This window comes from Ursus americanus, chromosome 16 (genome assembly GCF_024610735.1).
Source record: "Ursus americanus isolate L20-20 chromosome 16, mUrsAme1.1.p, whole genome shotgun sequence".
NCBI classification, from domain to species: Eukaryota; Metazoa; Chordata; class Mammalia; order Carnivora; family Ursidae; genus Ursus; species Ursus americanus.
Genome location: NC_142142.1, coordinates 6,427,876 through 6,449,874, shown reverse-complemented (window position 1 = coordinate 6,449,874; position 21,999 = coordinate 6,427,876). Strand labels below are relative to the sequence as shown.

Below are 21,999 nucleotides of genomic sequence, written 5' to 3'. Positions count from 1 at the left end.
CATATTCTCAGCACCCAGCCCAGATTTGGTACTCAATGTTTTGTGACTGGATTACCAAGTAAACGAAGCAGTCACATTCTTGGTGAAAACATAAGCTACATCTATGTGCAAAGAAAGTGTTGCATGATGTATAACAAAATGTCAGAGGCCATGTTTTACCCAAAATGTTTAATGAAAGGGATTGACCATGAGAATATAGAGGTCAAAAGAGGTCAAAGAATACATAAGCTGACTCAATCGAAGAAATGAATTTTAACAAGCAAAACTGACTTGGAACACAGCTGTAGTGCTGGAAGATCGTGAGCTCCCCAAAACTGGAAGTGTTTAGCCAGAGACTGGACATCAGCTTTCAGACTGTATAGGTACTCTTGCCTCAGATGAAATTTTGGTCCTTCCCAAGGTCCTGATCCCAATGACTCTGGATAGAAACTCAGATTCTCACAGTCTTAGAAAATGAACTTGAAAGCATCTTGTTGACTTTAGATGATGTTAACCAAGAGGAGAGTGGGTCAAGCCTTTGTCATGCCTTTTGATAGAGTGGGTTCTTTGAGAAGACAGCAAAGTCAGCAGTTTGAATCCAAAGGCTACCAAAGGACACAGTACTATGAATCCTGATCAGACTGGTGACTGAGTTTCAGGACATCATTTAGTTTTTTTCATTATACCAGTACATCATTTAGTTTTTCTCATTATACATGGAAACTCTGGCATCCTTCTACTTCTTCTCATACTCCTGCCCCCATTCCAGCATTCAATCTGTCCCACTCTTTCTCCACCTGTCCCTCACTTTACACTTATGCATCCTTTCTTGGGAATAGTCCTAAGACTCGCTCATGAATCTGCTTTGTCCTGATGCCATAGATGATGGGATTGATCATAGGTGGGAAGAGCAGATAGAAATTAGCAAAGAGTATGTGGACATGAGGGGCAGCCCGGCGAGCGACACGGTGCATGACTGAGGAGATGACCACAGGTGTGTAAAAGGCTAAGATTGCACCTATGTGAGACACACATGTCCCAAAGGCTTTGTAGCGGGCTTCCTGAGAGGCAAGCTGTAGTACTGCCCGAAGGATAAAGATATAAGACAAGATAACAAACAGCAGGTCCAACACCACTATAAACATGGCCACAGCAATGCCATAGATATTGTTGAAGCGAGTATCCCCACAGGCCAGCCTTACCACAGCCATGTGGTCACAGTAGCAGTGGGCAATCATGGGGCCTCGGCAGTAGTGGAAGCGTTTGAGCAAAAAGGGAAGTGGAGTTGTTAGTGTCACAGCCCGAGCCACAGCAGCCATGCCAATCTTGGTGATAAGGGGCCCAGTCAGCACCATAGTGTAGTGCAGTGGCTTACAGATGGCCACATAGCGGTCAAAGGCCATAGCCAGCAGCACTGCTGACTCCATGATAGAGAAGGAATGGAGAAAGAACATCTGGACCAGACAGCCATAGAAGCTGATCTCCCGATCTCTGAACCAAAAAATAGCTAACATTTTGGGAAGTGTTGTAGAAGAGAGGACCAGATCAATGGCTGCCAACATGGCCAGAAAGAAGTACATGGGCTCGTGGAGGGCTGCATCAGCCTGAATAATGAAGAGGAGGGTGCAGTTGCCTAGCAAGGCTAAAGTATAGGCTGAGCAGAAGGGAATGGAGATCCAGTTATGTAGGTGCTCCAGGCCTGGGATCCCCATCAACACAAAGACTGCTGGATGGGTTGAGGTGATATTGGAGGCTGAGGTGGCCATTGGAAATTCTCTTCCTATTGTCTACTTCCACAGGGCTCTTCCGGAGAGTATCCAGTGTCAGCAGAATTATAGCATTCAATTTCAAACTCTGACTATTCACATGGAAGGATTAGCTCTTGATCTCATTTCTAGAACTTCAATTAAAAAATAATCCTAATACACATTATGGAACTTACATGATCTCTACCCTCAATGTGCTTAAAAATCATTAGGTAATCAGAACATTAAATACCAATTGAGCTAGTATCACAAGGCAGTCTTCAATGAGGAATTGAGTGGAAGAAGAGCTTTCTGTGGTCTTTGTGTGTCCCAAGGCCACTTTGTAAAAGATGTAGATCCCTGCTATGTTCAAATCTTACCCAAGACATTCACTGTCTTCCTGTTGCCCCCAAACTCAAGCTGCATCTCAAATTATGAAAGGAGTGTCTCTGTCCTTTAGATGTCTTTCTTGGTTGTATGAAAAATGTTAGGACTAGCACCTTCTAATAATTCACTTTCCTCCAAGTTCTATAAGTTTTTCTCCAGCAGGGATTCCATAGCTCTTTATTTGTTTCTCAGTAAACTCACCAACTAACGCCGTGTTTCTAGCCAACTTGAGAACATGAAAAGACCTATCATTGTTTTCCTTCAGTTAACTTTAGCTTCCATTTCTATATGCTTCTACCTTCACCCACTTGTTTTTTTTCTAGCATCCAGGACATTCAGAGGAAGAGATGCTTCACTCCCACCTTTTGCAAGACTGAACTCTGAACTTCACACCATTCTTTTTCCTTCTGGGATCCTTTCTCTCTATATCTCCTTTTTATCCCTTTTATCATTCTCTTTGAAAAAGCTTAAACATTTGTTTCCCAGAATTTTGATCTGTGCTTCCTTTTTTCTCAGTTTATATTTTAAAGGTTTCTTCTGAGAATGGAGCTATTAGAAAAACAATTAGCACAATGGATGAATGGATAAAGAAAATGTGATACACACAGGAATATTTTTCAGCCATAAAGAAGGAAATCTTACCATTTGTAACAGCAGAGATGGAATTTGAGAGCATTATGCTAAGTGAAATAAGTCAGACAAAAAATTTAAAAATCTTACTTTTATGTATAATCTTTAAAAAATGGACTGATAGAAAAAGGAACCCTCGTGCACTATTGGTGGGAATCAAACTGGTGCAGCCACTCTGGAAAACAGCATAGAAATTCATCAAACAATTAAAAAGATCCTATGATCCTTTAATCGTAGTACTGGGTATTTACCTGAAGAATACAAAAATACTAATTCAAAGGGATACATGCGTCTCTGTTTATTAGAACATTATTTATAAGAGCTAAATTAGGGAAGCAGCCCAAGTGTCCATCGATAGACAAATGGATAAAGATGCAAATCTTGCCATTTGAAAAAACATGGATGGATCTAGAAAGTATAATGTTAAGTGAAATAAGCCAGTCAGAGAAAGAAAACACCATATGATTTCATGCATATGTGGAATTTAAGAAACAAAACAAAGAAAAAGGAAAACAGAGTCTTAAAGGCAGAGAACTAACTGATAGTTGCCAGAAGGGAGGTGGGTGGGGGTATGGGAAAAATAAAGGGGATTACGAGTCCACTTATGATGAGTGCTGAGTACTGTATAGAATTATTGAATCGTTCTGTTGTAGACCTGAAACTAAAATAACATCATATTAATTATATCTGAATAAAAATCCTCCTCTTTTGTCTTCCACCCCTACTCAATCTACCACTACAATGTGACAGACCACATGTTCTACCCCTACTGAAAACCACTTATGAGACCTCACTGCTACAAGGAAAATTAAAAACTACTCAACATGCTTATACACTTGTTCCTGCCTAAATTATTAGCCTCACTTCTTAACGATTCCCCTTAACTCTCATCCTACTTTCAGCCCCACTGGATTATCTGTCACTTCCTGAAAGACATGCTTATAGCTCATACTATTTATCTAGAATGCTTTCCTCTGCCCATTTCCATACCTGGCCAAGATCCTGCCACCTTCCTAGTAAAGTCTTCTCAGACTCCTCCAGGCAGATTTTTCTCCGTGTTTTCAATGAGGACTCATTATGCCCTGAATTAAATAACATAAGGAGAGTGTGATCCGTGTTGCCAGTGCATGTGTCTGTCCATTCGACAGACTGAGTACTTCTAATAGAAGGGCTGTGACTTATTTCTATATTCACAGACTCTACTGAACATTACTGATGCTCAATAAGTGCTTTTTAAATAAGTGTATGAATGACTCTCAGAAGAAACTTTCTCCTGTCCTGCTATATTGTGTATAATATGCTACCATCTAATTCAGATTGAAACTTACTGAGTATCTCCCAATTTTAAGCACGTCCACAGATGAAAATTCTGTGAAATTCTCTATCAATTTTAGTACCATAGATCAGAGTAAAAGTCCTCTTATTAGAAACTTCTCCAAGTCCAATGTGTATCTACATCTTGTCTAGAACAGCATGGGATGGACAGTGTGGACGCCCCATGGCAAAACAGGGCTGTATTTTTTTTATATTTACTGCCACTGTCTTTATGGAATTCAGAAAACAATTTCAGGGTTTCCTTCTCAGAATTTGGGCACCCAGATTAGAGAGGGATGGAGGGAACTTGCTAAATATTTCCTGAATGAATGAAAGAATATCCTTTTATCCATGTTGCCCCCTTATCCTAAGTGAATGTGCTGCTCCAATTCCAAACAGGTCCCTCCTCTTCCCTGAGTGCCCCTGTCTCCCTTACTTCCTGTGTGTGCCTCCTGCCCATCTCTGGCCCTCCAGTTTATTTGCTCACACACCCCATTCTCACAGCTTGCCTATTCAGCCTGAATGCCTCATAATTCATCAAGCTTCCTTCTTTCCAGTTTTAACTGAAATATAGCTCTCATTCCATTACAATCCAACTCCGCTTATCCAGTCTCCTCCTGCCCCAGCACCCTTAACCTGCTTGGCATGAGTGTTTTGTCCAGTCCTTACATGTCATTGTACTATGCTTCCTGTTTTCATAGTCAAGATGTCAGCAAATGACAAAAGGAACCCTGGGTCTTATTTCTTTGTCTTCCCCCAAAGTGCATGTGGTTCCATACCTAGAGTATTCAGTCAGTATTATAAACTACTTGGTAGACTACCCCTTTTAACATGAGAGGACGAAAGATGTAATTGGGAAACTGAGTCCCCCAAATGGTCATGGAGGAAGTAAGTAGCAGAGCTAGGACTAGATTCCACAATTTCTGACCCCCATGCCAGGATTCTGTTTACAGGACCATGCTGCAAACATACAGCTAGTTGTTGCTAAAACCTTTAATAAGCAAATGTAACTGCCTTGTCCCTTCTGTCCCCCTATTTCAGATTTTTCCTTTTTGTCCCAGGACTATCCCAGCAGCTATGACTGTGGTGAGGCCAGAATGTGAAGTAGGAGGAAAGCAAGTGGCACCAATATGGGATTAACTAACCTGGTCTGGGTTATTTAGTTAAGGCTTTCTCTAAGTGGTCCCTAATGCACAATACAGGAGCACAGGCCTGGGAAGCAGAAACGGATTTCTTCTAATGGCGGTGTGGGAGGATCTGAAATTTGTAGAAGATAAAGCCTTCAGGGGGATAGAAAGCAGGTCCTCTGTTCAACAGACAGACATACGAGATGAGAATGCTAGAAGACAAGAGAATCAGGAGGTGAGATAATGCCTGAGACAAGGATAAATTCTTTGGGTATGAGAGGTACTGAGGAAGGGACTCTGCCCGTGCACTTCAGAGCTCACCTCCCCATACACACCAACCTAGCCTGTTCCCCTCAAACATTACACACACTTCTTGTAGTGGCTCTCCACTCAGCCTTCAGGTATTCCTTCTAGTCATTACTATTCTCAGTCTGATTTCTGCCATTATCCTGGTTACTCTAGTTTTCTCTACCAGCCCAGCTTACATAGCTGCTTTCCTTGACCTTCCCCCCCCCCCCCCGGTACCCTGTCCCAGCCCTCTAGTAGCCATCTGACCTAGCACAAGTACCCCTGCCTGGTCTCTTTGCCCCTCACCCCATTCACGCCACCTCCATGACTGTGCCCTGGTACGCCTGGTCTTCCCTACCACCATTGGCCTGATGTGCTCTCACCCCCAGCCAGAGGTTCAATTCATTTTCTGTTGGTTTTAGGAAAAACTGATGAAATTTTCCTCTTAATGAGAGAAAACTGGGAAAGAGAGTTGGAGAGGTCTGGTTATATCCTCATAATCACCTACTCTTTTCCCAAAAGAAAAAGAAACAGCAGGCCCAATCCCTGAGCAACATCCTGAAAGGGACCCGAGATGGGCCTGGCATCTTCCCTGGAGGTCACTCTAGAGACCTCTGTCCCAGTCCCTGCTCTTCTGGGGTTCCTGGGCCTGGGTTCTTACCCTACTCCCTCATCACTCTGTGGCATTCAGTGCCTCCCTTGAGGCAGAGCGTAGTCTGGCTTCACCATCACTGTGCCTCTTTCCACCCTCACCTTCCTTCCCTGCAGGACCTACTGAGAAATAGAGCCTCCTCAGAATATGCATACGGCTGCCCACTGTGTGCTTGTATTATGACTTAGAAAGCTGGGGTACAGTTATAACTAGGTCAAGGTTATCTGGTTTTTTTATTTGGTTTAGAGTTTTGATGTTTCCTTTCATTTTGTGGATGGAGCTGTGAGTTGAGGTTATGAGTGGGAGATTAGGTTTAAATCCCAGTTTGTGACCTTGATGGGGCACTAACTTCTGTTTCTTGGATCATTCCCTTATCTAACGTGGGGACAAGTATCCTAGTCCTGCCTACCTCTCACAATTTGGGGAGAATCGGGTGAGATCACTGAACTATACTTATCCATGTTGTTATTACTCAATAACTATCAACTATTAATAACAAAACCCAAAAGACTCCACCCCCAAATTAGTAGAACTCATAAAATTCTCTTTCTTTGTGGACAACATGATCTTATGTATACAAAACTCCCAAAACTCCATTAAAAACTGTTAGAACTAATAAACAAATTTAGTGAAGTTTCCGGAAACAAAATCAGCACACAAAAATTGGTTGTGTTTCTATGTACTAACAGTGTACTATCTGAAAAGTAAATTAATAAAACAATCCCATTTACGATAGCATCAAAAAGAATAAAATACTTAGATGGGGTGCCTGGGTGGCTCAGTTAGTTAAGTGACTGACTTTATGATCAGATAATGATCTGAGGGTCCTGGAATAGTGCCCTGCATTGAGCCTGGTGTTGGGCTCTGTGCTCAGCAGGGAGTCTGCTTGTCCCTTTCCCTCTCCCTGTCCCCCTCCCCCTCCCCCCACTTGTGCTTGCTTTCTTTCCCAAATAAATTTTAAAAATCTTCGTAAAGATAAAAGGGGTGCCTGGGTGGTGCAGTTGGTTGAGCATCTGACTCTTGGTTTCAGCTCATGTTGTGATCTTGGAGTTGTGAGATCGGGCCCAGCAAGGGGCTCCATGCTCAGCATGGAGTCGGCCTCAGACTCTCTCTCCCTTAGCCCCTCCCTGCTGTGTTCTCTCTCTCTTTCTCTAAAATAATAAATCTTAAAAAAAATAAAGTAGCTAGGAGTAAACTTAGGGAGGTGAAAGACTTACGTACAGAAAACTACAAATTATAGGTGAAAGAAATTAAGACACAAATAAATGGAAAGACATTGCATGTTCATGGATTGAAAGACTTAATATTGTCTAAATATCCATATTACCCAAAGTGATCTCTGAATTCGGGGCAATTCCTATGAAAATCTGAATGACATTTTTTATAGAAAGAGGAAAAAATAATCCTAAAATTCACATGGAGCCAAAGAGACCCCAAAGAGTCAAAGCAGTCCGAGGTAGAAGAACAACGTTGGAGGCATCACGTTTCTGATTTCAAAATACATTGTTAATGTACAGTAATTTAAAACAGTATGGTACTGGGCACCTGGCTGGCTTAGTTGGTAGGGCATGCAATTCTTGATCTCAGGGTAATGAATTCAAGCCCCATGCTGAGTGTAGAGATTATTTTAAAAATTCAGAAAAAATCAATATGGTTCTGGTATAAAAACTGATATTTGGGATAGAGAGCCCAGAAATAAATGACATGTGTATAATCAAGTGATTTTTGACAAGGGTCCAAGAATATGCAATGGGAAAAAGACAATTTCCTTAACAAATAGTGGTAAAACTGGGTATCCCCATTCAAATGAATGACAGCAGACTCTTATCTTACACCATATACAAAAAATTGACCTGAAATTATAGAACTCCTAGAATAAAACAGAAGAATCTTTATGACATTGGACTTGGCAATAATTTATTACATATGACAACAAAAGCACAATCAATAAAAGCAAAATTAGACAAGTAGGGCTACCTTACTAAAAAGTTAATGTACAGCAAAAGAAACAATAAAATAAAAAGACAACCAATGGAATAGGAGAAAATATTTGTAAACCACATACCTGATAAAGCATTTATATATATATATATATATAACTCTTACAAATCATTAGCCAAAAAATACCCCCAAATAATCTGATTAAAAAAAGGGCAAAGGAATTGAATACATATTTCTCTAAAAACATACAAATGGCCAACAGGTATATGAAAAGGCGCTCAACATCACTAATTATTTATGAAAAGCAAATCAAAGCCACAATGAGATATCATCTCACAACTCTTAGGGTGGCTATCATCCAAAAAGAGAAAAGAAAGAAAAGAAAAGAAAAGAAAAGAAAAGAAAGAAAAAGAAAGAAAAAAAACTCCAACTGATAACAAGTATTGGTGAGAATGTGGACAAATTGGAACCTTTGTGTACTGTTGGCAGTAATGTAAGCTGGTGTAGTGTCTCTGGAAAACAGTATGCAGGTCCTCAAAAAATTAGAACTACCGTATCATCTAGTAATTCCATTTCTGGATGTTTACCCCAAAGAATTGGTGTCAGAGTTCAAAGAGATATTTGCAGAAGCATCTTAAAAGGATATTGATATTTCCAAACATTGGCCTCCAAATCCTACTTTGACTTGCCAACTCCCCAGTTTTCTGCCTGTGTGCCTGCCAGTGAAGACAGTGCCTGCCTCAGTGGTCTCTTTGGGATGACTTTCAAATGAAGTTGTCTCTATCCCAGGGACATTGAATTTTCAGAGCTGAGGCAAAGTAGGGTGATGCATAACTAAAGTCTAGAGTCTCTAATGTAATCTCAGGCAACTGTGGAAGGCCAGAAGAAAGCCATTCTTGAGCAAGAAGATGCCCTTTTGGAGCAAAGGATGCCCGTTTTCTCTTCAACTGTTAAGAGCTATATCTATAGGTTGCATTGCTTGGAGTATGGTGTGAACTTAGTAACTAGTTATTGAATAAACATCAGGATATTTGTTCAGGAATTATGATTTATAAATAGATTTATTCAAATAATGTTCCTGAAGCGATGTCTAGGCCAGTCCCTTTTCTGGGTAATGAAGACATTTGGTGTGAATGAATGAATCAGTAATTGCCTTCCAGGGACTAGAATAGATCAGTACAAAAGATGATTTCAATAGCAAGTGTAAGTTCTCTGAGAGGTGTGTGCAAGCTTCAAAGAGAGCTTGGAAGAGAGAAGATTAAGGAACAAGACACAGAAGACGGAACCTTTAACCTCTCCTGAAAGGACAAGAGTCTTCCAGTTAAGGTGGAGAAAGTAGTAGGTGACTACCACTGCATTGGAGAAAGCTGTTCTCCCAGGGCTGCAGAGTTATGGGTTCATCCTCTGCTGCCTACATTCGGAGGTAGACTGGGGGAGGAGTGCTAGACCCTGCACCCAGACATCTTCATTTCTGACCAGACCCATAGGCTTTGGGCTACATTCTTTCACTGTCTTCCTTCCTTCCTTCACTAAAACATTATTTATTAAGTAATGTGTTTTTTGTGCCAGGCCCAAGTTAAGCATCGAGAACACTGAAAGAACTAGAACATCATCACTGATAACTAGCTTCAAGGATTTCAAAGTCTCATACACAATTATTTATAATTACAGTATAGTGTACTAAGTAGTACAATTGAAGGAAGCACAAGGTGCTTAGGGATCACTGTGGAAACCCCTGAGTTGCCTTGAGGTGGGAATCAGCAAAATCCCAGTTCAAGTCTTAATGGAAAGCACATTCTAGCCAAGAAGAAATAGAATTATTTTGCTTCCTCTGCATTCTGATTCTGCATTTTTAACACCAATGGATTAGCTTACCCAGTCTGTTTTAGGATCTCTCTCAGCATTCATTCAATAATTACCTGAGAGACTATATTGTCTCTCTTGAGATTATAGGATCATGGGTATGGGGCTCACTTGCTTTCTCCCTTCCCACCCTCTCAGACACATGTGCACACACACACAAGCACACAGCACACACATACACACTTTTTCTGCAGACTCACTTGAAAGTAAATTGTAGACATTACAGTCCGTCTCACTAAATATTAACCATGCACCTCCTAAAAATAGATTCTCCTACATAATCACAAAACGATTTTCAAATCTAAGCAAATTATGCTAATCTAATAATATTATCAATATACAATACATATTCAGATCACAATTGTCCCAATAATGATTGGTTAATGCTAGTATTTGGTTGAAATGTCCCTTTAATCTCTTTTAATTTAGGTTAATTCCCCAACATTGTTTTTTATAAAACTGCAGTTTTAAAGATCCTGGGCTAGTGTGTGTGTGTGTGTGTGTGTGTGTGTGTGTGTGGTATTTCCCATAGTTAAGATTTCTCTGATTACTTTCTCATGGTTAGATTCAGGTTGAACATTTTTGGTAAGAATTTTACATATGTGATTTTGTGTCCAAATTGTTCAAATCAGACGGTACATAAGGTCAAATTATCTTATTATTGGTTAAGCTAAATTTGATCACTTCGTTAAGGTGGTAATTGGCAGTCTCTTTATCGTAAAGGCATATTCATCCTTTCCTATTAGTAAGTAGAGTGTGCAGTGACACTTTGAGACTGTGTGAATTGTTTCCCAATATCTTTTAAGCCTTTGTTGATTATTTTTAAATTACATTAAAAACTGTAAACAGATAATTTTCTAAATCTATCAATTCTTTCTAAAGAAGGGTTCTTTTTCCTTCTCTTCTCCCTCTTTGTTTTCAACATCACTATGGACTCACACTTTCTTTAAAAATTCAATTTGTTAAAACAGTTTGTTGTCAAAATTATTTTTAATATTCTATTTGACCTATCTATAGCCATTGGGAGCCTCTTCAAATGAGTTTGTGTGTTTTTTTTTTTTTAACATGGCCTTACTGCTTTTGTGTTCTATATTGCTCCAGGGCATAAGCTATTCCAGTACCATTTTATGTTTTCTTCTTCTTCATACCTAGAATTAGTCATTGCTCCAAGGATCCTAGCTTATTTGTAGTGCTCAATGGTATTTAAAAACCAATATGTGGGCCCTAGCTTTGCTCATTGCTTCTGGCACTTTCAGAGGACAAAGAAAAGAAATATAGAGATAAGATTTTTAAAAATACATCTAATTTTTCCATTATCAACTTAACTTTAACTTCCATTCTCTTTTTCCTAGACGGTTACAACAATCTCTTAAATGCTTTTCTTGCATTCTTTTTCTCTACTTTCACCTTCCTAACTTACAACACACAGCTAAACCAGTATAACCTTTTACAAAGCAATAAGCTTTCCATGGCTGACTCAAATAAGGAATGAGGGCAGATGTTTCCACGAGGTCTGAAAGGCCCCAGGAGCACAAGGAGTGCTCATCACTTCTAGCTCATCTCCTGTCCGTCTCCCTCCAACACACACACAGATTATGCTGAGCCACATCTGACTGACTATATTCATCTTTCCAAAAACACACCAGATAATTCCACACCTTACTGTTTTGTTTTGTTTTAAAGATTTATTTATTTATTTTGAGGAGGGTAGAAGGGCAGAGGGAGAGGGAAAGAGAGAATCCTAAGCAGACTCCCTGCTTGCACGGAGCCTGCCTATGTGGGCTTAATCTCAGGACCCTGAGATCATGACCTGAGCCCAAATCAAGAGTGGGACGCTTAACCAACTGAGCCACCCAGGCACTCCACACCTCACTGTTTTTGTTTTTTACATTGTTTTCCCTTTATCAGGTATGGCTTCCCCTAGCCCACCTTTTCTGCATGACAAACTCCTATTCACTTTTCATCCTTCTTCCCTGACTCCTTTCTCATTTCCCCTTGACAAGACAGGAAACCCTCTTCCAGATTCCTTTAGCCCTTTGTGTGTACCTATCATAGCCTCATTACACTTAATTATAATTGTATATTTAGAAGCTTCTGTCCTGCAATGGAGGGACAAGACCATGTATAAATCATTTTACTATCCCTAGTAAGGAGCACAGAGTCTCTCGAACAAGTAAATACTGAATTAAAAAGCTGAAGTTCATGAGTGCAGGAAAGAATCAAGACTGTTTGTCACCCATCAATATGAGGATGTCCATTTGTCATACTCTTGATAATGTGTCTGGGTCAGGCATCTGAGTAAAGGCTTTCTGGACATGTTTTTCCTTAGAACCTGTGATTGTTTCCTGGTTTCATCAGCCTTGCCTCTTCTCTCTCAGCATTCTGAACATGGCCTCCCTGATGGGCTTGGATTTCACACTGTAGATGATGGGGTTGAGCACAGGGGGCACCACCAGGTACACATAGGCAATGAGAGCATGTACAATATGAGGCAGGTGCCTCCCAAAACGGTGGATCATTGACACTCCTATGACTGGGATATAGAAAATCAGAACAGCTAATATATGAGACACACATGTGTTGAGGGCCCGGACACGCTCCCTGGGAGAGGCCAGACCCATCACTGTATGAAGAATAAGGGTATAGGACAGGACAATAAGCAAGGAGTCTACACCCACTGTGGATAAAACTACATAGAGCCCATAAAGGATGTTGACAGTAATGTCAGCACAGGCCCGTTTCATGACGTCTGCATGGAAGCAGAAGGAGTGGGACAGGAGGTTGTTACCAGGGCAGAAGTTCAGTCGCTTCAGTAAGAAGGGCACTGGAAAGAGGGATAAAGTGGCTCGAGCTACAATGGCCAGCCCAATCCTAATGATGACATTATTGGTGAGAATAGCTGCATAGCGAAGAGGGTTGGAGATGGCCACAAAGCGGTCAAATGACATGGCCAGGAGCACCGATGACTCCACCACAGAGAAGGAGTGGAGGAAGAACATCTGGACCAGGCAGGCATTGAAGCCTATGAGCCGACGGTCAAACCAGAGCACAGCCAGGGTGGTGGGCAGTGTGGACAGGGTGAGGCCCACATCAGTGAGGGCCAGCATGGACAGGAAGTAGTACATGGGTTGGTGCAGGCTGGGAGTTCTCCTCACAGCCAAGAGGATCAGGCAGTTTCCAGTGAGGGCCACAGTGTACATGGAGGAGAAGGGGATGGAGATCCATCCATGAACAGCCTCCAGCCCTGGGATGCCAATCATCAGGAAAGCATGTGGCTGGAAGAAGGAGATGTTGACATAGGACTGGGAAGGGAGCATCTTTGGAAAGTAGTTGAGGTCTCCAGGAAGATGTGGCCTCTTCAGTCTGGGATGAAAAATAAGGACAAAATCATTATTGGAAAATAAACCACCTCTGATATTAGGTGACATGTGTTCCTACACATTAGCAAGTATGAAATGTAAAGGGATTTAAAAATGTACTCCATCTAAAAGCCAACTAGAGAATAACTATACTTTAAATCTATTGACTACAATAGTGTCATTTTATGTGTAAAATACTGACTTCTTCGTATATAGAAGAAAGCAGTGCTTTCTATAAGAATGTGAGATGATCCTAAAAAGCCTAATCAAAAATGGTCTCATGGAAGTAAATTGCAAACATGATGGAAGGGTTGATGGCATGGGCTTGTTATCTTTCTTTTCTTGGATTCACCTTTAAATTTCCAAACAAACAGATAAATAAATAAGCAAATAAAAAACCCTCTGAAGATAAGCCAATAAAAACAACATAAGGGAAACAGCCACTGAGATATCTTTTAGCAGAGGTTTAAACAACCCACCAAAAATAGATCTGAGAGCTAAAAGGGGTTTTACTATGAGCACTGGGTGTACAGTTATGCCATATCTAGCCAATGTAATCAACTCACTCTGAAGGGAAGAATGACTTCTTTTTCCTTCGGGGGAGGTGACAGCATTGGGTCTCTAAAACAGATTGCACATATTCTAGTAGAATATTTTAAAAGAGAATGTAATGAAATAAAGTTTTGACTCTGTCAGGTCTGTCATCCTCCATTTCTTCTCTCTCAGACACTGTTTTGAACAAATATTAATCCCTGGCAGAGCTCACCCCATTCAAAGATGAGTAACAGAAAAATTCCAACATAGAATTTGTGCAGACACATTATGTAAAAATGAAAAGGGATAAAACATGTTAAAGATATATAAAAATACTCTTTGAGATAAGGAATTATTAAGGAAGAAGAAGAAAATTCTGGATAAATATTTTATAAATAAATAAACGAAATCATGAACCAAATTAAATTTTTTGATATTAGGGTATAAAAATGAGTTGATAATAAAAAAGAAAGTGAATACCAAAAGGGTAAGCCAAATAAAATAACATGAAAAAAATAATAAAATCTATGATAAAATAGAGAATATTTTTATTACAAAATGGACTGCTGTTTAAAATATTCAGAGGTAGAGAATAGAGTTGAAAATAATGAAATATAATTAAATGAAAGCAATGATAAAATAATTAGACTATAATAGAGATGCCCAATAAACAGTGGAATTTTAAACATAATAGATATTCCTGAAGGAGAATAAAATAAAAATGAAAACCAGAAAGATATTAAAATATATCATAAAACACTTTTCTGAAAAGTAAAAAAAAAAACTGTCTACATTAAAGTATTTGTCATGTACTAGGAAATAAATACTGATAAGCAAATTTATATGTATTTAGGTATGGTAATCGTATTGCAAGGATAAACAAAAATTATACAGGTGCTCTGATAAAAGCAATAAATCTCAAAATGAAAAAATTACCATTTATCCCAGAAATCTCTTAAGACCACTAGACCACAAATAAAGGATCAATGTGCAGAGAAGGTTGCAGAAAAATTGATTGAATCTACACATTCTTAATATATTTAGAATGTTGTTCAGGTGGAAAAGGAAAAAAATACATCAAAGTCAATACATTTGTATTTTTATACAAATATTAATAGTATAGGATAAATCATTTGAGTCATTATTTTAATGCATTTGGGAAGAAACCTTTCAGGGTAAGCATAGAGGATATATTTGTAAATTCAAAAGAGTTGGTTAAAATGCTGTAATCATAAAGCTGAGAATATCAACTTGAGAATATCAGAATAAGTTCATGAAATATTTATCCTTTAAATAATATATATCTCTTCACTTTATTTACAGAAAATACCTACAATCAAAACAATTCAGTAGCAAAGAACACATCTAAGGCTTAGATGTGGTCTCTAAATATCCTTTCGCCCAATTTCAGGTATCCTTTCATAAATGGGTGATAAGCCTTCTACTGGAAACATGCCAAATGACCTTGGATATCTTTTTAATAATAGAAAACAGGAAACTAAAGACAACTGAGATTATTTTTTAAAGACAAAGAAGTCAACTCAGAGAGGCTCCCACTTGCCAAATATGGGTCAATCAAGCATCAATGGGAATAAGAACTGCTAGGGATAGAAACAGAGAGAGAGAGAGAGAGAGAGAGAGAAAGAATGAGGTCAGGAAGGCTAGGCATTCAGTATTCTGAAAACTGACAAATAACCTACTTTTCTTCTACAAACTGTAGCATGGTTTAAAGAAAGGAACTGAAGGTGGAAAGTTTCTATAGAAACATTCCAGCTATTAAGAAGTAATAGAACTGAAGTATTCCTATTTAACAAACCCAATAAAATAATGGCAAAAAAATCACCGGGGAAAGATATCACAAATGAGAGAAAACTAGATACTGTATTTTACCAAAATAACAAACCTGACTCGTATCTACCAGTTTCTAGAGAGTATAGGAGACACCAGGCAAGCAGATATGTTAAAAGACACCACGGGATGTGATGAGAAAAATCCAAACTACAACAAAAACAAAAGCTTCCAGGACAAAATTCCAGTTTCTTCCACAAATAAATTACAAGAAAATAAAAAAGGAATGGGTGAAAATCCATAGATTAGGAGAGACTTGACTCATATCAACCAAATGCAACGGATGAACCTTGTTAGGACCTTGTTTTGAGCAAATCAGTTATAAAAAGTCTGCAAACTAGCTTTCCGAGATACTTTAATGGGATAATTGGGGAAATATAAATACTGGTTAAATTCTTGATGATGATCTTTTATTTTGGTGTGATTATAATACTGTGGCTATATTTTAAGATTTGAAAATATTTGTAAAATAAAGAAGGACATTATACTGACTTCAAAATAATTGGGGGAGTGGGGGCCACCTGTGGTAGAATTGTGTAGCACCAAGCTGCAAGAGTGTTTACAAGCTGATGATTTTGGTAGCTAGGTATGAGTATATAGAGATCAAGTTTCTCCTCACTCTAATTTTGAGAGAGGATTTTATTATTTTTCATAATAACATATTAATAAATCAACACTTTATAAAAGGTAAAAACATTTAATGGGAAGAGTTTTCTAATTAAACATGGTGAATTGCACACAAACCTTTACTCTCTCCAAAATCTCATTTAAATGATAGTCAGAATTTAAAAATATGATCTGACAGTGGCAGAAGAACAGGATGGGATATGAGGTATATCAACAATATTACAGTTGATGAACAATGGTAGGAAGGGTGGAAAGAAACTGGCAGAAATAGAAGATTAAGTTCATAGAGAGGAGGTTATGCCGCACATCCACTTCAAAAGAACTAAGGAGTTAGAGTTGATAAAGGCAAGAGTAAGGAATGGGATTGAAAGCAGGATGGTCTTCTAGGGAGCAGCTATGTGATTCCTACTCCTGTCCCTTGCATTCTTGCAGAAGACAGGTTACTTTCTGAAAACAATTCTCCCAGCAAGGTTCTGGACTCAGAGATGCCAAGACTGAACTGAAAGATGGACAGCATTGAAAACAAGGGAAGTGAGGAAAGGTGAGACTTCCCAGCTCTCTTTCACCACTGGGTTCACAGAGTCCTGGTAATCAGGATTACTCTGTACCACCGTGGGGCCACTATGGGAAGCCAGCCCAGTGTGATAAAGAAGGCCTGTGGAGAAATGCCAGTCTAGACAAGGAGGAGGATAGCTGAGATGCTGAACCAGAGCTCAGATGACCCCAAAATGCCAGATGGGAAGAGAACTTGGCACATTTTCTCATCTACTTTCTGGAGAGACTATGAGGGACATCTCTCCCTAGAATGTGTTCAGACTTAAACTCCCTGAACCTCAGGTAGACAGCCTCCTTCAGGCCCTCTTCTCCAAGCAGGAGATGGGACTAGTATCTCTCATGGTCCGAGACTGGTTACTTCTCTTTCTTCTGTGTTATTTGCAGACCCTTCCCACTCTTATCTCTATCTGAGGCTAAGGTGCTGGAAGTCACCCAACTGGGAAGTGGAGAAGGAGATGTGTTGGGGCCCCAGGTTACTCACCCTGGCTATTGTTCCGGGCTGCTCTGCCACTCCAGATCCTGCAAGAGCCCAGGATGTCTTTGTGGCAGAGGGATTGAATTTTATCTTACTACACAGGGACATCTTGGCAGTAGTGCCTATCTCCAGGGGAGGCCAGGCTTGGGCCACCAGGGAATCACTCTGCTCAGAACCCTGGGGAATGGAAAAGTTAAGGCTAGCTTTGGAATCAGGGGAAGCATTTGGAGGAACTAAACAGTAAGGGGGCAAGGGAGAGACAGAATCATGGATTCTGCAATATCCCACCACGTTTAAATGGTTATATATATTCAGAGACTATCAGCTTCAATAGACCACCTACATTTGAGTTCCTTCCAAGACAATATTCCTGAAGCCTCCTCTTGACAGGCCCCAGGATCAGTCCTGCAGAAGCTCTTAGTCTCTGCGGAGTGTAGAGATATGGAGTCTAGAAGTCAAGGCCTAACCCAGCCTGAGGGAATGAGGGAAAGCTTCCTAGAGGAGAGGGACGTGGACTTCTGAAAGGTGCACAGACCCTGTTCCAAACTCTCAGCACTCATTCTAGGACAGACACCCGGACTTCAGGCTTGCAGCTCCAGACTGGGGCTGGCACAGATTCTTCCCACACTCAGCCTGGGACTGACCTGCTGAATCAAAGTTCAAAAAGGAGGGAACTTGGGCAGTGAAAGGAACATGTACTACAGAGCCAGGCAGACCAGGGTTTGAATTCTTGCTCTGTTTTCCTCTCCACATACAAGCTCTGTCTCCATTCTTTCTCACTTTCTGGAGAGTTCTGCCACAAAATCACCTCAGCTCCTTATCAGTTTGGACTGTAGTCATTCACCTGGAGCTGCTTTCTAGGGATACACAGACTTTTCTCCTCTTTGATTTTGGCTGTACTCTCCCAGCTGAACTGGGCCCAGCCTGACTACCTTTCTCCCTCTGAGATGATAATTAAACTTAGGGGGAAAAAATCACACACCTTTGAAATCTTACATCAAAACGAATTTGTGGCCATTAACCTGAGCTGAGACTTCTGCATCACACTTAATTTCTTTCAGTTTTTAAATTGTCACCATTCTTCTCAAGCTCTTTATTCAGCCTGCCAATCTCTTCTCCTAACAGCTAATTTGACATTGCTCCTGACTTCCCATGGGAAATGGTGGCCATCAGGTGTGCCTTCTCTAAGGTTCTCGCCCAGCTCATCAGCTCTCTTACCCACTTCCACCCAACATCTACATCCTGGCAGGGAGACCAGTTAATGGGGCTTCATGTCAGCCCCCTCTCCATCCTCTAACCACTTCTTTGTTGGGTGCCCATCACATATGGTGAAAGGAAAAAAAAAAAAAGAAGAATTCTGAATGCCATAGCATATAACCTAAGACTCTTTAAGATTTTTCTTTTTTTGGGGTGCCTGGGTGGCTTAGTCGTTAAGTGTCTGCCTTGGGCTCAGGGCGATCCCGACATTCTGGGATCGAGTCCCACATCAGCTCCTCCTCTGGAAGCCTGCTTCTTCCTCTCCCACTCCCCCTGCTTGTGTTCCCTCTCTTGCTGTGTCTCTCTCTGTCAAATAAATAAAATCTTAAGTCTTTTTTTTTTAATTTTATTTATTTACTTGACAGAGATAGAGACAGCCAGCAAGAGAGGGAACACAAGCAGGGGGAGTGGGAGAGGGGGAAGCAGGCTTCCGCTGAGCAGGGAGCCCAGTGCAGGGCTAGATCCCAGGACTCTGGGATCCTGACCTGAGCCAAAGGCAGATGCTTAATGACTGAGCCACCTAGGCGCCCCTAAGATATTTTTCATTATTTATTTAGTTTTTTTAAGTTTTTATTTTAATTTCAGGTAGTTAACATATGGTGTCATATTAGTTTCAGATGTACAATATAGTGATTCAATAATTCCATACATGGCCTGGTGCTCATCACAACTGCTCTCCTTAGTCCCCATCACCTATTTCACCCATCCCCCCACTTTTCCTCTCGTAACCATCAGTTTATCTATTTGTTCTCTATAATTAGGAGTCTGTTTCTTGATTTCTCTCTCTCTCTCTCTCCTTTGCTTATTTGTTTTGTTTCTTAAGTTCCACATAGGAGTGAAATCATATGGTATTTATCTTTCTCTGATTGACTTATTTTGCTTAGCATTATATTCTCAAGTTCCTTCTGTGTTGTTGTGAATGGAAAGATTTCATTCTTTTTTTATGCTGAGTAATATTTCACTATATATGTATTTGTGTGTTTGTATATACCACATCTTCTTTATCCATTCATCAATCAATGGACACTTGGGCTGCTTCCATATCTTATAACGCTGGTATAAACATTGGGTGCATGTATCCCTTTGAATTAATGTTTTTATTTTTTTTAGGTAAATACCCAGTAGTCTGATTGTTAGATCACAGGGTAGCTCTACTTTTAACTTTCTGAGGAACCTCCATCCTGTTTTCCACAGTGGCGGCACCAGTTTGCACTCCTACCAAAAGGGCAGGAGGGTTCCTTTTTCTCTACATCCTCGCCAACATCTGTTGTTTCTTGCGCTTTTTATTTTAGCCATTCTCGCAGGTGTGAGGTAATATTGCAGTTTTGATTTGCATTTCCCTGATACTAGGTGATGATGAGCATCTTTTCATGTGTCTGCTGGCCATCTGGATGTCTTCTCTGGAGAAATGTCTGTTCATGTCTTCTGCCTATTTTTTAATTGGATTATTTGGCTTTTGGGTGTTGAGTTTTGTAAGTTCTTTATAAATTTTGGATACTAACCCTTTTCATTTGCAAATTCTCCCATTCTGTAGGTTGTCTTTTCGTTTTCTTGGTTGTTTCCTTCACTGTGCAGTCGCTTCTTATTTTGGTGAAGCCTCAATAGTTACTTTTGCTTTTGTTTCCCTTGCCTCAGGAGACCTATCTAGACAAAAGTCGCTACTGCCAATGTCAGAGAAATTACTGCCTGTGCTCTCTTCTAGGATTTTTATGTTTTCGGGTCTCATATTTAGGTCTTGAATCCATTTTGAATCTATTTTTGTGTGTGGTATAAGAAAGTGGTCCAGTTTCATTTCACTGCATGTTGCTGTCTTCTTGATAGATCTTCTATCCCGAAGAAGAGGTCCTGTAATGCCCTGCAGTATAGTGTCCCCCACGCCTCAGAGTCTGGCACTTCTGGGAGTGTCTCCAACGTATGCTGCATGTGCTCTGCTGTTGTGTCCTGGCCCCTCTATCCTTCAGGCCAGTCATCTACAGAGGCTCTCTTTGCCTGTTGTGGGCAGTGTTTGGTCCCTGTCCTGAATATGGTGCATTTTAACTAGGTGTGTTCTTGTCTGTTTGTGAAATGAGGCCTGTTGCCAAGCCACAGGAACCACAGCTCTGCGAAACTCCCTTGTTGGAAGACAAGCTGTGAGTAGGGGTTTGGGCAGGACTTCCGGGGGAAGTGGCCCACCATTCTGAGACCGAGGCCAGCGTGACTGGGAGGGGCAGGGCTTGGTATAAGCAAGTGTTGAGTGTCAGCACTGTGCTGGTTCCCACTGGTGGCTCTGTGCTTATGCTGAGGGGCGGAGGAGGGAATGGTGCTGACCAGTTTCTTTGTCCCTGCAGAGGTCTCCCTGTGATTGCTGTCTCACTGGGACATGCTTTGAGAAGGGCAAATAACCTCCCCACTGTGTGCCCCGGGAGCTCTTTAGATCACTGTTTTCCATGCTGTAGGTCTGTGGGCTGTTTGCCTGCCTCTTCTCTAAGACCATCCCCCGTGCCCTCCAGGGCACTTTTCCCAAGCCAAACACAGTGACCTTTAAAACTCCAGGCTTTAAGCCCACTGGTTGGAGGAACTCATGAAATGCGGCCCCTCCCTCACTGTCCAAGCCAGCTGCTTATGGGGATTCATTTTCTCTGTGTGCGCCTCTCTGTGCTAGTCTGTCTCTTTGCCCTTCTCTGTGACTGTGGCTCCCTTCCCACTGCCATAGCCATGGTCTGTTTCTCTCCCAAACCGTGTCTCTGCACTCCCTACCTTCTTCGGTGTTGCCTCTTCTCCACCTTTAGTTGTGGAGTTTGTTCTGCCAGCCTTCAGGTGGAGTCCTGCAGTATTTAGGATGATTTGATAGTTATCTAGTTGTGTTAGTGGAATGAGGTGCATTTAGGGTCCTCCTACTCCAACACCATTCCAACCTTGTCAACTCTTTAAGATTTTTTTTTAGCTTTTTATTTTGAGATGTTTGTAGAGTCACATGCAGTTGTAATATTTCATATAGAGATCCCATGTATCCTTCACCCAATTCCTCCAATGGTGGTATCTTGCAAAACAATAGTGCAGTATCAAAATAAAGATATCGACATCGCTACAGTGGAGATACGGAACACTTCCAGAGCCACAAGGATCCCTCTTGTTGTCCTTTTATAGCCCCATCCACTTTCCTCCCTCCCATCCCCCATTTAGTCTCTGGCAATCACTAATGTGTGCTATAGCTCTCTAATTTTGTCGATTGAAGAATGTCATATAAATGAAATCATACAATATGTAATCTTTTGGGATTGTTTGTTTTTTTTTTCCCCACTGCATCATTCTTTGGAGATTTATCCAGCTTATTCTGTGTGTTAAGAGTTCATTCCTTTTAAGTGCTATTTACAGGGCATGGTTGTACCACAGTTTGTTTAGCCATTCTCCTGTTGAAGAACATCTGTGTTCCCAGTTT

The 21,999-nt window shown here is 40.6% G+C and overlaps 3 protein-coding genes across 3 annotated transcripts in view; 1 reads left to right on the top strand and 2 right to left on the bottom strand.

The window, feature by feature from the left end:
• LOC123782525 (uncharacterized) overlaps window positions 1-21,999 on the top strand; it is a 382,057-nt gene that overhangs the window by 96,686 nt on the left and 263,372 nt on the right. The gene's annotated exons all lie outside the window — the stretch shown is intronic.
• On the bottom strand, window positions 644-1,865 carry LOC123782565 (olfactory receptor 52K2-like). Its single transcript, XM_045782813.2, has one exon. The coding sequence runs from the start codon at window positions 1,743-1,745 to the stop codon at window positions 795-797; it is 951 nt and encodes a 316-aa protein (XP_045638769.2). The 5' UTR covers window positions 1,746-1,865; the 3' UTR covers window positions 644-794.
• LOC123782521 (olfactory receptor 51I2-like) lies at window positions 9,147-13,445 on the bottom strand. Its single transcript, XM_045782736.2, has one exon. It carries the CDS (start codon window positions 13,352-13,354, stop codon window positions 12,281-12,283), a length of 1,074 nt encoding a protein of 357 aa, XP_045638692.2. The 5' UTR covers window positions 13,355-13,445; the 3' UTR covers window positions 9,147-12,280.